Below are 16,383 nucleotides of genomic sequence, written 5' to 3'. Positions count from 1 at the left end.
TTCTTTCTCAGCGGGTTTTAATGGGAAAACGCCACTTTCTGCCTCCACCTCCCAGTTTTCAAAGCTATCCAGAAAATTCCCTTTCCGCAATGATACGTTAATTTTTTTTAAAAAAAAACTGCTATAAATTGCATATAAAACTTGCTATAAAACTGCTACGTTTTAAACCAAAAAAGAACCAACCTAACGTTTTTCGAAGCCGAGGTTTCATAAGAGACGCTTTACGACTCCCAACACGAATCATTTCCTCCAATTTTGCGGCGGTCAGTTTGCGCATGCGCGGTGCCGTTAGCGAGGATCCTAGGGAAGGAGGCATGGCGGAACTCGAGTGAGTTTTGATACATAGGAAAATCTATTTCCATCTCCCGATAGGTCGCAGTTTTAGAAAGTTTGTGGGACTGTATATTCATAAATAGAGGCTAAATGAAAAGGGTGGGTAAGTTTTCGCTGAATCGGTAGAGAAAGATCGTTGCGGGAAAATCTTGATTTCTTAGAAGCTTTACCTGGATGGGACAGGAACATTTAACGGACAAAGATTTTGAAAGAGTGGGCTTAATTCGGGTCAGACCAGAAGGAGAAGCAGAGTAAAGTTGTTTGACTTAAAATGCTGGCTTCTTCAGAGACAAAAGCAGTAGATAAAATTCCTGTGAAAAACCGGGTCCAAATGCATTTAACCACAAATTTAGATAGGAAACGGCACCTTCCCTCCCAAAGGAGAGTTTAAATGTAGTCTCTCTCATAATATGTATGCCCCCAGTGGGACTACCAGGGGTTCTGGCTAAGTATGAAGGTCTGATAACAATTGTTGGTGGGTGTAAAATAGCTTCCTTTAAATACATATGCACTGAGTTATACTAAATAATGATTGCTTTTTCTTTAGGCCTCCAAAGAAGATTCCTCTGGTACCAGAAAACATCCTAAAGAAAAGAAAAGTCTATCAGGCAATCAAGGCCACCCAGGCAAAGCAAGCCCTACTTGACAAGAGAAAGGTAAGGTTCACCTAAAGTAGGGCAAACCATGTTATAAGATTGGTAACATCAAGAGCCTGGATTGCTTTGGGCAGAAATATTCTCAAACAGGATTGTTTGGTACTGGGAGATTAAGGAGAAGCAAATACCAGAGGATTTTCTTTTTTTAAAAAAAATCAAATTTAAAACATGCAGTATGAATAAAGATCTAAGTTGTATCGTGCTCTCTTTTCAGTTGGTTTACAGGTATTGATGTCATATCTGATATGTTCTGTGGTTTGTCTTCACATTTTATGGTTCCTTCTCCAAAAATAGGTAGTGTCTCCTCATTGTCTCTTGCAGGTTGATGCTTACATTTCACAAAACTTCCCTTCCACTTTTCATGTTCATTATTTATAAAAACCTAGTTATAATATTCTTCATGTAGTTGTAGGAATCATAGTAGCTTACTGAGATCTAATTTGTTATCGTAGACTAGAACTGGGAGACTCTAGTCCTCACTTAGGAATAAAAGCTTGCCAGTCACTCTTCTTTCAGCCCAATTCACAGTGTTGTGGTAGTGATGACTGAGAAAGGAGTATTAGGTATGTATGCCACCTTGAGTTGATTAAAATAAAAGGCAGGTCAAAATAAAAATCAATGAATAAATACTGTGATTGAGTGTTATGCCTAAGTGGTGAATTTCATAAACATAAAAACTTTTTAAATATGTTAATTTTTGCTATAACAAAACTTTTGTTTCATCAAAAACCAGACTTATTTTTCACTTGGCCCCATTTATCCCTTATCTAATTAACTCTTAACCCTTAGATCACTATCATTGGAACCTTTTTAAAACACTTAAAGGTAAAGGTTCCCCCACACATGCTTACTAGTCGTTTCTGGCTTTAGGGGGGGTGCTCATCTCCGTTTTTAAGCTGAAGGGCCAGCACTATCCAAAAACTTCTCCATGGTCATGTGACCAGCATGACTAAATACCAAAGGCGCTCGGAGCGCTGTTACCTTCCCACCAAGGTGGTTCCTATTTTTCTACTTGCATTTTTTACGTGCTTTCAAACTTCTAGGTTGGCAGAAGCTGTGCCAAGTAATGGGAGCTCACTCCGTTATGCAGCGCTAGGGATTCAAACCGCTGAATTGCTGACCTGATCTACAAGCTCAGCGTCAGCCACTGAACCAGCGCGTCACTTTAAAACACATAGTTCTCATTAAAATTGCAGTATATAAATAGCAATGCAATGATTTAAGTATGTGTATTTTTTTTAAAAAAAACTTGTTTTTGTCTTTTAACAGCATCAGAGTGGAAAACAGATCAGATTCAAACGCCTTGAAGTTTTTTTGAGAGACTCTCAGAGAAAACACAGAGATGATGTCCGTCTGCGGCGCATGGAACATAAGCCTGGACAGATGACAATGCCTGATGGACACAAATTGGCATTTGCTGTACGAATTGCAGTGTAAGGAACACTTCATTCTCTATGATTATTTTAATAGGAGTTTGCTCCTATTGCTTCTAAATGAATAAAAATAACTCTGAAGTAAGGGTAGCTTGTTCTCACCAATAAGGGATTGTAAATTAATTACCTTAATAGGGTAGCTCCTTCCTGATGAATTGACATACTTGTGGGAAGACTGCCCTCTCTCTCTGATAGTTGGAATTGTTAAGAACTGGCAAGGAATTTATTTACAATATTAAAATTACAGATGACTACAATCTATTATATATTTTATTATATCTGGTTTTATGGCTGTAAAAAATGATTTGATTTGATCTTGTAAAGTGCAGATCCACTTGCTTACATAAACAGCTACTTTTTATAGGTGTACTGAGTTTAGAATAGTGGAGAGCATTCTGGATAATAGAAAAGATAACAAATGAGTAATATAGATAAGCATCTCACCCCATCTCCAGATTGAGCATCTAAATCATAGTGCAGCAGTACACATCACAGTGATATTGATAATAATCTTTAGTGCTACCACAGTGATAATTTATAATAATTTTTAGTGATAGCACTAAAGATTATTAACTGGGTACTTGGTATTGAATCCTCAATTCTAAGATTTATACAAGTATTTAAATATAACTTGCTTTTTTTAACATATCAGACCTTTAAATCAGGCCATTTTATACTCAAGTTGATGCTTTCTATGTGTCTTTAATTTCTAAAATTCCAGATGACATAGGTTTAGGTTTAGGTTTATTGGGATTTATATGCCGCCCTTTTCCCTGAGGGGACTCAGGGCGGCTTACAACCACAGGGGAGGGGAAGTGCAAGGTCAAAACAAACACTTTGTGAACAAAAGAAAAATAATAAAACACAGCTTTCATTCAGCAATCAAACACTCGGGCGGGTAATTGGCCCCATGGAAGTACTTTGAGCTAGAGTCTCAGATCATTGTATGTTAAGAAAAGACTTGACTTGACACCTGAAAATAATCATTGCATGTGTTGTATCAAGACATCTATGTCTGAGAATTAGCTATTGAATTAAAAGGATTTTAGGTTTGCAATAGTATTGTGCACCATTGACAGATATCTCTGTTATTTTTTGTTGTTGGAAAATCCAAGATGCAGATTTGCCTAATGACAATATTTACTTCTGTTGATTTAGAATTAAAGGAGTCAGTTCTCGGGTGCGACTTGTGATACAGAGGCTGAGATTAAGAAAGATTTACAGTGGCACATTTGTTAAATTGACACCAGCTTCATTAAAAATGCTGCAAACAGTGGAACCTTATGTGGCATGGGGGTTAGTATGTATTTTTTTAAATTACATAGAAGTATGATTAATGGCGATGCCGAAAATGGATCATAACATAGTTCACAATTTTTCTTCATTATTTTCCTATATACCGATAGTTGTTTTTTAAAAATTAAGTTTTTGAATCATGCTGTACCTATGTTACCTTTGGGCATCTGGAGGCCAAAAACTGCAAAATAATGAGTGAAATACAATTATAAGATATGAGTGTTTAATGATTGTTGCCAAGCAATAAACTGGGATATGTTGTGCAAAGTTTGAAGAAAGTTGCTTTTGTTAGTGTTTTAATAATATAGTGATTATCTTGGTATTCAAATACATACTAATAGATTATAAATACTATTTTTATTATATATGAATTATTTGCGGTATTGCACATTTTTAAATTTGAATCATGGTAATAAATTGATGGAAAAATCCAAATTTTAGACTATAAGTGCTGTGACATTGGAAGGTTGAAATATTAAGCTGGCAGAAAGAAAATAAGAATGGAGATAATGTGCATATTTTTGAAAAGGCAATTTAAGATGAAATTTTCATAATTGTTCAGGTTTTTGGAAGATACAAAATGTAATGTCTTAAAAACAAAAGCTAGATAGCAAGAATATATAGTACAGTACTTTCCTTTTTCGATCAGTTTGGACAAATTATTCCATTAAGATATTGTAAATTGTCTTGAGTTTTTTGTTATTTCCAAAATTATTCCTAGGTTTATATTTACACAGGTATCCCAATCTTAAATCTATTCGAGAGTTGATACTGAAACGAGGCCATGCAAAGATCCAAAATAAAAAGGTTGCTTTGACAGATAATGTTCTGATAGAGGAACATCTAGGTAAGATAACAAATGGCATGGGATGTTGGGACAGTGTTTCTTTGCAATCTGGTGACGATTGAAAGGCATTTCATTTCCAAAACACTTTTTTTTCCCCCTGTCCATAGGAAACCATGGAATTATTTGTCTGGAAGATGTTATTCATGAAGTTTACTCTGCTGGAAAGTACTTTAATGAAGTCAATAATTTTTTGTGGCCATTCTGTCTGTCCGTCGCTCGGCATGCAGCCCGTAATAAAATGGGATTCCAGAAAGAGATTGGTAATCCTGGATTTCGAGGCAATGATATTAATCAGCTTGTACGTCTTTTGAACTAGAGCCATGTAAGTACTGCATTGACTTGCCAATTGTTGGGTTCTGAACTCATCAGCTTATAGCACTAGAGTGATACGTCAAAAATAACCTTCTCAAAAATGATACTGGTCAACCATTTCTGCCAGATACAAATGTGTTTGTGAAGTCACCAGAAGTCAAATTAAACAAGTTTTACACCAAAATCCAGATTGTAATCATGTGACTGTGGGGAAACTGCAACTAAGATAAGTAAAAGGACTGACTGTTCAGCATCATTATATATATCAATTCAATGAACAAGTGATCATTAAATGAGGACTGTATTCTGTTATTTTCACATGTCATGAAGATCCCAATAAACCACAAGTAGGAATAGCGTAAGATTCAAGTCAGGGCTATTCAATTGTGTTGTATTCTGTATAACTCCAATGGTAATTCAATTGTGTTGTATTCTGTATAACTCCAATGGTATAAATCCCCATAACTGAGGAGCTGTCTGACCCCAATGGGATCCCACCCCACCTGTACCAATAGAAGGGCCTTGCTCGGGACCTTTTTATCCAAGCAATTCTGGCTGGCAGGATCCAGAAGAGCCTTTCTACTTTGGCTCCCGTCCTGGACATTACACCTCTTGAGGTGAGATCTGCTTCCACCTTTTTGAAAGAGCCTTAAAATCTGGCTCTGCTGATTGACCTGGGTCCCAGATGGGAGTGTACCAACTCAAGGTGGTTAATGGATTAAATAGAAGATCCCACCTCCCCTCCATTGTATATTCATCTTAACTAATTCTGTTAATTGTACTGTTATATCTACTGTTGAAATGTTTTATAATATTGCTTTTTCACCATGTAAGCCACCAGTCATGATAGCAAGATAGGTATATAAATTCAGTAAATTATTAAATTATCTAAGTCCCATTCAAATGAAATGTACCGAGTTTTAAAGTTTTGTTCTTAAAGTTTGCAATATTGTGATAAGATTACATCTCATTTGTAACTTCTTTTTAAACTTGCTTTCAGTTCAGTTTTAAAATATTTTCTTAGCATTCCTTGTCAAAAAGTAAATATCATTTCGATGCTTTTAAAAATGACCTGTACTGTTTTTCAGAAAAATGTTTTCAGAGGAAATTCTGGAAGGCATCCATTTGTACTCCATGATGTACATTCGTTTCCCAGAAGCTTCTGAGATAATGTGGCATAGTTATTTCATAATTGGAGGAGGAAAACAAAAATAATCCAGCAACTAGGCTTCAAGTAAATTGATGTGATCAACAACAGTAAAGTATGATTATGTGTATTGAAAATGGAAAAAGAATTTGTAAAATCTCAGACATGTGAATCATCTACAGATTTTGACTTCCAAATTTATATGTAAAGGGCAATGGAGAAACTGAGGGACAATAAGCAATGCAACCTGATATACACAGATTTCCCTACGTGTGTGTAAATACAATTTATCTAAAATTATTTTATAAAAGCAATTGTAAAATATCTTTTTAAGTTAAAGCATTTGTGCTTGTGGTGAGATGGAGGCAAACAAATTTAATAAAAAGAATGAAATATAGGTACTGAATTCCTTTGGCTCAGTTTATATATAAGTTGAATTAGGGTTGAACACAATAAAGTTTTATTTTGAAACCAGGACGAACCATTGTGTTTGAGTTTATAAAACAAGTCAGCCATGCTTTGTCAAAACCAAAACAATGTGCTTTGGTGATAAGAGATTTTAATATAACAAAATGCAGAAAGGCAAGGCTGGGCTATGTTGCTCCATTTACCCCAAAAGACTTTTATTCCTCATTTTCTCTTCAGCGGCTTCTTTCAGCTGATATTTTTTATTTTTCTTCCCTCACATCTTATCTACAACCCACCTCTGTTTTTGTTTAGTGCTTAAAAAGCTTGCTATGCATGTTCCTTTTTAGGATAATTCAAAACAAAAGTATTTTCACATAGGATTCTTATAATTATCAGTACTTCCAAAACTTTATTTCAAATCGGTCTGGATCATTTGTAACTTTCCAGAATCAAAATTCTAATCACCTTTTGCTGTTCTCAAAGATTTTTTAAAATGTTTTTAAACTTCTGTTTAAAGCCTTTTGTTAAGGATTAAAGGAGAGTCACCTGCACTTTACTGTGGATTCAAAGGTTCGTAATAACTGAAAAGCAGTTAAACAATTTCTAAGTGTTTAGAAAAGGAAGTATGTTCTTTTGAAAGGTGCCAGCCTTGGTTTGAGCAAAAGATGGCTTTCCTTAATCACCCAGAGCTCTAAATTTGTAAAAGACTGCTGTCTCCTCACAAGGAGCAACTATATGGAATACTTGTGGGTGAACTCAAGTTCTTTCCTTGTCCATTGTTTATTCTGCGTAGCCATTTTCAAATTGCCAATTCTTCCCTGAAAGTCCAGGGTTCAGTTTTCATATAGGATCTATTTAGAAAGTATATTTTATACCATTCCAGTTGCAACAATGGACTACCACCTTGAATCTCCCATTTTGTATAGTTGTTTACTTATTTGCCCTATTGCAGTAGTCAACATTGGAATATTTGTAACATTTTCAAGAGGTAAATTTTTAACTTGCAGGATGTGTTTGTATCCAATATGCAAAATCATATATAGTCATTTGAAAAAGAAAGTACACCATCTTTGAGTTCTGTGGTTTTGCATATAAGGATATATAAAAATCATCTGGTCCTTTAGCAGTTCTTAAAAATAGATAAATACAAGCTCAGATTAAAAACAAGACGACATATACCATGTCATCATTTATTATATAAAAAAAGCCAAAGTGGATAAGCCATGTGTAAAAAAGCTAAGTACACCTTATGATAAAGTAGTGTGTAGAATCATCTTTAGCAGCAATAACTTGAGGTAATAATTTTCTGTATGAATTTAACAGTCTCACATAATTGTGGAAAAATTTGGCCCACTCTTCTTCACAACATTGCTTCAATTCATTGGGGTTTGTGGACATTTGTTTATGCACTGCTCTCGAGGTCTCGCCACAGCATTTCAATTGGGTTGAGGTCCGGACTTGAATTGGGTCATTGAAACATTTTTTTCAGCCGTTCTGTTGTAGATTTGAGGTTTGCTTGGGATCATTATGCTATATGTTGAATAAGCTAGCTGTCGGACAGATGTTATCACATTTAACTTTAGAATATGTTGAATTTTCATAGGTCCTGTGGCTGCAAAACAAGCCCAAATCATCACCCCACCCTACTCCCAACGGTCACTATGCTTGACAGTTGGTATGAGATGTGTTCTGTTGATATGCCGTGTTTGTCACTGAGCATTATGACCAAATATCTGTTATCTCTACAAGAGAAATCTTGTGATTTGTTCAAATGAAACTTTTTAAACCTAAGCCATGTTGCCATGCTCTTTATAGAGGCTTTCTCCTGGCAACACTTCCAAACCAAACATACTTGGTCAACCTTTTTCTAATTGTACTGTCATAAATGTTAAGAATTAACATGCTGAGGCCTCTAGAGTGAGATGTAACTTGGATTTTTTGCAATTTCTCTTGAGTATTGCATGTCTGACCTTGAGGTGAATTTGCTGGATTGTCCACTCCTGGGAAGATTGCAACTGTCTTGAATGTTTTCCACTTGTGAATGATCTTCCCCATTGTAGAATGATGGACTTTGGATTGTTTCACTTCTCAGAACGATGGGAAGTGACAATTGCTTCTCTTAAATTCATTGGTGATGTATTTTTTGCATTGTGATAACACATACCTCAATGCTGGAGACCAGCACTCTCTTAATACTTCAGCTTTTATAAAGGTAGTCATACTTGCCGATGATAATCAGTTGATCAAAGACAATTGATTAGCAACACCTGGCTGCTACGTAGCGTCTTCATATCTAAGGAAGTACCGTAGTAAAAGTGTACTTAGTTTTTCGCATATGGTTTCTCGAGTTTTGCTTTCTTTTTGTAAAATAAATGATGGTATTGTGTAATATATGCTGTTCATCTGAGGTTGTATTTACTTCTTTTAACTGCTAAGGACCAGATGATTTTTATATGTCCTCATATTTAAAACCATAGAACTAAAATAGAGTGTACTTTTTCACATAACTAGTTTATCTGTAATACAGCTTTTTGACTTCAAACAAATACCGTATTTTTCAGAGTATAAGATGCACCTTTTTCCCTCAAAAAAGAGGCTAAAAGTCTGGGTGTGTCTTATACACTGAATACAGCACCTTTGCCTCCCAAAACCCCACCCCTTCACAAAAATGGCCATGCATAGCCTTTAGGAAGCTTTCAAAGTGCTTTGGGTGCTGGGGAGGGCAGAAATGAGCGACAAACGGGCCGTTTCTTGCTCAATTTTGCCCCCCTGCAGCCCCCAGCACTTTATAAGCCTCCTAAAGGCTATGCATGCCCTTTTTTCTAAAACAAAAAAAGGTCGTTTTTGAGAGGTCTGCAGAGTGCAAAAACTTTTTTTTAAAAATTGCCTCTTCAAAATCTTGGTGCGTCTTATACTCTGAAAAATACAGTAACTATTTCACTAATTAAGATAAGACCAAATAAAAACCATATGAATTTATTTTTTACTAAAAATGACATTTACATTATACATTCTATTACATGGAAACCACTGACAGAATTCAATTGTAATATTGAAAGGACAGGATTCTAGACTTAATGTATATTTACAAGATGATGCTTCAGCTTAGAGAACCAAGCTGGCATTTTGAAAAAATCTTAATTACTGTTGGGTAATGAATCTTACAAAAGGGTACATATACAATGTTATTTACTAAATCACAGCAAGGTGTCCTTTTTGTAGGCCACCATACTGCTAACTTTGTGTATTGTAGTAGTGAAAGAACGAAGACGGACTTCTTCAGAATTAGTAATGAACTGTGGTCCTGACTCCTCCCACTTTTCTGGAACAGACAGTTCTTTGTCTGTGAATATGAGTAAGTCAAATGCACCTGGAAGAATCACAGATGAATGATTATTATACATTTACATGCATCTGGAATAAACATTTAAAGAAAACTATCCATTTCTTGAGTGCAACATATAAGCTTAAAGTAACAAAAGAACCAAGTCAATTATGACTTGTTTAGCAAACCATAATTAAAAATCCCAATTTATGAGGTGTGACCCCAGTTACATAAATCATGGGAAACCACCAAATTGTAACTCCTGAACTCTTGTCCCTTACCCCTATATGCCATCCAGAATTATTGATTGTAAGCTAGGCAACTATTTAAACATGACAAATATTGCAACTTTAGTCAGCTTCATATTAGTAGAGGTGGTTTGCAGGCATTTGGTCACAGGACTCATACAGAATTTTTGTGAAAATTGCAATTAGATAGTACACATGAAATGTACCAAAACCAAACTTACACTCCCTCATTAAGCAATATTACTTACAGGTAGTTTCTAATAGAGGAAGGAATGTCACTGTAGCTGTTATTTGTCTGATAATAGATTTGATTTCATCCTGGATAGCTTTCTGAGATTTCTGCCTTGGTGCACTAAAATAGCAATTAAAAGTTCTCAGTATAAAAGAAGATAAAATATAAATCAAATAGTCTTTACCACTAATATTACTACCTGGCAGGCATAATAGACTAACTTCCTAAATGATTAACATGTCCAAGATGAGAAGTTAATACAAGCATTGCAATCAATTTCTGTACTTTTTCCAAATTATCTGATCCATTGGTAGCAATTATAAGCCTTAAAACTAAATCTAATAACCTAATATTAAACCTAATAACTGCACATTTTGGCTATAACTTTTATGAATTCAATCTGCTATTTCTCTTCTTTGGAACACTTTCAGTGTTATTATGGAGACAAAACAGGTAGTACAACTGATAACATGTTAATATTTGTGAAATAGCTTTAAAATTATTACTCTGGCATTAAAGCAGAGACACATACCAAATAATGAACAAGAATGTTCTTGGTGCTCAATAACATGTTGAATGGGGATCTTTGTAAGACCCGAATAATGCTACAAACATCATAAAGCAAAGCCTGTGATGAGGGCTGGGCTAGCTATATACTTCAGGAATAACAAGAACTTTTGAATAAGAAATAATGGGGGTGGGGGGCTACATTTTCCATTTTCCAACAAATATACTTACTTTTCATTTTTGGCAGTTTTGTCACATTCAATGTCAAATTGCCATCTTTCAAGAACTTCACTGGTTTCCTTACTAGAGATAACTACCACTAGCCGTTGGACAAGGCATTCAAAGAGCCATTCTAAGAAGAGCAAGAAGTTAGTTTCCTGAATTCTACAAATGAGAAACTGTCAAATACATGGGCACCTTATCTATCACACTTGCATCAACAGACAATTCATGGCTTATTTAACAAGATTAAATATGCCAAATAAGTAACACAGAAAATTAAAAATACGTAACATTCTTATATATCCCCTGGTGTAGTTGGATCATTATCCTATATATGTACATAATATTGCTTTGCTTGACTATGTGAGATGTGAAATTAAGATATTAAGATAAACTGGAACATTTCCCGAGGACAACTGAAAAACATTATACCAGTAGCTATAAGGCAGGTAAGCCTGCTATTTATGTGGTCACACACTGGAATTCAGAGGCAACTAAATTAGAGTCCCTGAGCAGATTCTTCTTGGTCTCAAATACTTGATTCTCAATGAGCCCTAGCAAAACAAAAAGGCTGATGAGATGCAGCTAGAAAAATGCAGATGGCAAATGCAACCAAACATGGCAATGCAACCCATGTTTAGGTATCAGTGATATGCCTGCCCTATGGAGCTTGCAAATCATGCTAACTTGTTTATGAGTAGTTGAACCCTATTGGGCAAAGAAGCTTTACCTTTCTATTTATATATTATTTGTATATATGCCAAAAACTGAGAAATAGTAATACCATAATACAAAAATACAGAAAGATAAAAAAAAGTTGAGAAAGATACATACACAGAGTATGTATACATATATACGTACATACACATATCGTATAGGTCGTATTTTGGGGAAACACTATGTGTATGTTTGTGTATATATATATATATATATATATATATATATAGTACATATATATACACACACACTACACATATAGTAAATGTATATACAGTGTGTGTGTGCGTGTGTAGAGAATGGATGGATGCAGTCACAGTGGCAATGAGATCACAGTTGGAGCAGCTGAACAGGTTAAAGCAGATTATGAACATTCTATCATTTCTAATGGTCGACAATAGCTTTATGGCACATAATTTACTGAAGTAAAATGTGAGCAGATAAATTGGTAGCAAAATTTGACTAAATATAAAAGTGCTGCAAAGCAAAAGCAGATCTAGTATTGAATAGATACACTACCATTTAACATCACAATGATATTATATGGGAAATGCAGTAATCAATTTAAATGACCATTAAAAAAAATCAGCATGTAACTGTTCTTAATTCATTGTGTCTTCCTTTCTTTTGGTATTATGCCTATAAGATTACAACTTTGTATAAACATTGCAAAGCATCTAAATATTTTGATCCTTGATTAAACAAAGTATACCTTTCAGTTGTCCTACAACATTGTTCAGATAATTTTTAAGTTCAGAGTCTGCAGTAACAAGCATGGTAAGACCATATTTTTGAACACGTGTAAATGTTTCAGCAGGATATATTCCACGTTGATATAAGATACTGTTGATACCATAGGCTGAAAGAAGAAAATATACATACAGTAGTGTATCTGATTATCTAAAAAGCAGTATCATAATAGCAATAGCAGTTAGACTTCACAGTGCTTTACAGCCCTATCTAAACAGTTTACAGAGTCAGCATATTGCCCCCAAACAATCTGGGTCCTCATTTTACATATCTTGGAAGGATGGAAGGCCATCTACCTTGAGCTGGTCAGGATCAAACTGCTGGCAGTGTATTCTGTGCCACCATGGCTCTTTGCCATGTGTTGTTATAATTATTATACCAATTAATATTAGCAAACTCAAAGATATACAATTGGTACATGCTGAAAAAGCTATTTATCTTGGCATTTGAGACCTTCTGTTTACTACTCATGACCATTGTGTTATGTTGTTTTAATATTTATTTTGTTTGTATTTTAAGCCTTCCCCAAGCTGGCAACTTTAGGTCATAAACACTGTTTATTATATATGACATAGGGGTTGGATATCTGAGAGATCACTTATTTCAAAAATTGTTTCTGCTGTATGATCCTACATACTGATTCTACAGTCACTGTTCCCTCTAAGGTGCGCGGCTGCGCGGCTGCGCACATGGCAAGAAACCCCCGCGCAGAGGTTTCTAACTGCCGCGCAGAGATTTCTTTCAAAGCAAACGTGGGGAAGTCCTTTGCAGGCGGCTAGAACTGGCCGCCCGCAAAGGACCTTCCCAAACTTGTTTCAGCGGCAGCTCTCAGCCTACGGCGGCAGCGTCACACAGGCTGTGGAAGGAGGGGGAGGAGGAGGGAACCAAAGAGAGGCTTTTGCCGAGTCTGCGCCCCACAGCCAGGACCGTCCTTGCGCCTCAAGCTGCGTTTCTTCCTGCAAAGCCCTTCTGGCGTCAAACGGAACTCTCGGGTTGCCCGAAGGGATTTGCAGGAAGAAACGCGGCTTGAGGCGCAAGGACGGTCCTGGCTGTGGGGCGCAGACCTGGTAAAAGCCTCTCTTTGGTTCCCTTCTCCTCCTCCTCCTCCTCCTTCCACAGCCTGTGTGACGCTGCCGCCGTAGGCTGAGAACTGCTGCTGCCACTGCTGCACAACTGAGGGAGGGAGAGCGAAAGCAGAGGTAGCCTCAAATTTAATTTAAATTCTTTAAAAGAATTTTTGGATTTCTCCTCACCAAACCTTTAAGACTGAAAGTTTTTCCTAACATGAACTTGGCTAATATACTTAATATGAGAAACATGCAGCAATTAACACTGCTTTTTAAAAGGAACAATATTTCTCAATTGTTTATTTGTATGAAGTCTGCCTATCTTAAGTTCCTACTATACAAAAGGTATTACCTTCTAAGGCAACCTGTATACAATACATTAGTGGCCAATATTACATTGCTCCTAATGACAAAATTAGAGCTGTGTTAAGCCTATGAAAAAAATCCCAAATGAATAAAATCATTATTAAGACCCAATGAAAAAATTACAAAAATTATGCATAAACTTTCATGTTCCCCAAATTTCCAATCCAAAACTTAACCCAGATTCTTCAGACATAGATTTGTAATTCAGAGTCAGACTCGATTATTAGAATGAATGCATTAATCAGGGGTGAATAATGTTGGTGAAATCTCATCTAACCTTCCATAATAATAACATACATACACAAATAGCTGACAGCCACATCTCTGAAACACTATTAAATCTGAACTAAATGTTTATCTAGAACTCAAATAAATAGCTGCTTTTTGGTTTTATTTTTTTAATATTTATCAGTCTCTCTTTTATTCCATACTTCTGGTTGAAAGACTATTCTATGTCATGCTAAACAAATGCATATTCTAGTGGCGGCGGGAGCTCGTTGGCATCTTCAGCAGCAGCCCTGCCTCCTGTGAAAAAACCGAAGATGGAGCAGATCCACGCAGATGACGTTGCTGCAACATGACTGGAGGAGGAATTCTGGGAGTTGAAGTCAGCAAGGCTTAAAGCTGTCAGGTTTGAAGACCCCTGGGTTTTTTTTCCCTAAAGGGTTAGGGGTGCAAGGGTCTTGTAACTTGACAGCTTTAAGACTTGCGTGCTTCAATGCCAGAGTTTCTGAGCCAACATTTTGGTTGCTAAGCAGGACCATTGTTAAGTGATACTGATATTATATAACACTTTTAATTAAGCGGGCACCTTGAATAAACATAACTTTGAGTTTCAAATAACACTGATTTCGTTGTTGTCTTAGGGGACATCTGTGAAAAAAATTCAGGTGCTCAGGCATGAAAATGTGCCGCTCAAACACTATACTTTTCCGCTCACACTGAAAAAAAATTAGAGGGAACATTGTCTACAGTATGATCCAGCAGAGTGGATGTTCTCTAGGTCCTTAACATTAAATGTTGCCATATTGTAGGACTTAGAAATTGTGCCTTCTGTTGCAGCCTCTACCTTATGGAATAACATCCCTCAAAGATAAGAATGTTTCTGGAGATCCAGGTGGCTTCATGTCTAAGAAGGGACTAGAACTCATAGTTTCCTGCTTTCTAGACTAGTGCCTTAACCACTTCACCAGGTATATGATTGCTTTGCATATACAGGTAGTCCTTGACTTACAAAAGTTCATTTAGTGAACTTTTACAACACTGAAGTTACAACACTGAAAAAAATGATTTATGACCAGTTTTCAAGCTAACAACCATTGTAGTCACATGATCAAAATTCCAATGCTTGGCAATTGAGTCATATTTCTGATTATTCCAGTATCCCAAGATCACTTTTTCTCACAAGCAAATGGGGAAGTCAGATTCACTGTACAATCGTGTTACTAAATTAACAACTGCAGAAATTCACTTAACAAATGTAGCAAGAAGGGTCATAAACTGGGGCAAAACTCACTTCACTGTCTCACTTAGCAACAGAAATTTTGAACTCAATTGTGGTCATAAATCAAGAATTACCTGCACCAAGGTATACTACTGGGACATAAAATTTCAGATTCTGTATATTGCACCAAATCCTAGGACTTTCTTTCTCATCATATCCAACAACCAATTACTGTATTCTGAACAAACCTTAAAGCTGTGCCTTAAACGCAGCCAAGATGCAGACCAGAATTGAGTCTCCCAAACCTCCATTATATTTGCTCTTCACATTCATTTTAAGTTAAGCATTTCTTCCTTACCGAGGCTGAAGTTACTGTCTCCCACGTTTGAGAATAAACGTATACATGGTTAAGCGTTAACGTCCTTCAAACTGCTTTAGGTCCTCTCCAGGCATATTGCCTTTTTTTGCACTATACTGCAAATTTAAGTTCTTAGCATTTTGTGCTTGTTCTATAGAGCCAAGCCAGACGCAATTACTGCAAGGATAACTCGTGGCGATGGAAGGAGAACGAAGGAAAAGATAAAAAGAACGAACCGAGTGCAGCACTCTCGCAATGAGCCCCCACTTCATTGCCCCAAAACGCAACTCGGAGTCCTTCCCCTGCCCCCTCCCCCGAGTCTCGGCCGAGTCCATCTATCCGGGTGCAAATTCTACCGGGCACAAAAGGACTTGTGGTCGAGCACCATCCCTGGGAATAAGTCTTATAAAGCAGAAAGAAAGCCGGAAGGATGTGGGTCCCCCTCTTCCGACCGAGCTGGCTCACGTTCTTAAACCAGCATTACTTCCGTCCCTACCCGCCCGGTTACTCACAGAAAAACTCCGCCACAGTCTCGGCGCTGCCCCGCAAGGTGATGCCCTGCTCCCGGATTTGCTGTTTCGCCATTCGGCGTCCGAAACAGTGAAACAGATCTGGGCTGAAACGGAAGCAAAAAAACAAGCCCTTCTTTACCCTACAGGCCCAGATAGGAAACGAGAAGACGTCCCGCCACCTATTTAAAATATAGCTCCGCCTC

The 16,383-nt window shown here is 36.7% G+C and overlaps 2 protein-coding genes across 2 annotated transcripts; one reads left to right on the top strand and one right to left on the bottom strand.

The window, feature by feature from the left end:
• Positions 1–271: 271 nt before the first annotated feature.
• Positions 272–6,501, top strand: RPL7L1 (ribosomal protein L7 like 1). Its single transcript, XM_014071129.2, has 7 exons — positions 272–328; positions 881–989; positions 2,259–2,422; positions 3,581–3,718; positions 4,456–4,565; positions 4,673–4,887; positions 5,966–6,501. The coding sequence occupies exons 1-6, from the start codon at positions 276–278 to the stop codon at positions 4,879–4,881; spliced, it is 783 nt and encodes a 260-aa protein (XP_013926604.2). The 5' UTR covers positions 272–275; the 3' UTR covers positions 4,882–4,887; positions 5,966–6,501.
• A 2,891-nt stretch (positions 6,502–9,392) lies between these two features.
• Positions 9,393–16,343, bottom strand: MAD2L1 (mitotic arrest deficient 2 like 1). Its single transcript, XM_014071128.2, has 5 exons — positions 16,181–16,343; positions 12,396–12,542; positions 10,976–11,096; positions 10,254–10,357; positions 9,393–9,802 (listed from the first exon to the last, which is right to left on the bottom strand). The coding sequence occupies exons 1-5, from the start codon at positions 16,251–16,253 to the stop codon at positions 9,630–9,632; spliced, it is 618 nt and encodes a 205-aa protein (XP_013926603.2). The 5' UTR covers positions 16,254–16,343; the 3' UTR covers positions 9,393–9,629.
• Positions 16,344–16,383: the final 40 nt, after the last annotated feature.

Source organism: Thamnophis sirtalis, unplaced genomic scaffold, assembly GCF_051295495.1.
Source record: "Thamnophis sirtalis isolate CommonGarterSnake01/CBP01778 unplaced genomic scaffold, rThaSir2_p1.2 scaffold_10, whole genome shotgun sequence".
In the NCBI taxonomy this organism is placed as follows: domain Eukaryota; kingdom Metazoa; phylum Chordata; class Lepidosauria; order Squamata; family Natricidae; genus Thamnophis; species Thamnophis sirtalis.
The sequence above is the reverse complement of the archived record's forward strand: the minus strand, read 5'-3'. Positions and strand labels throughout refer to the sequence as shown.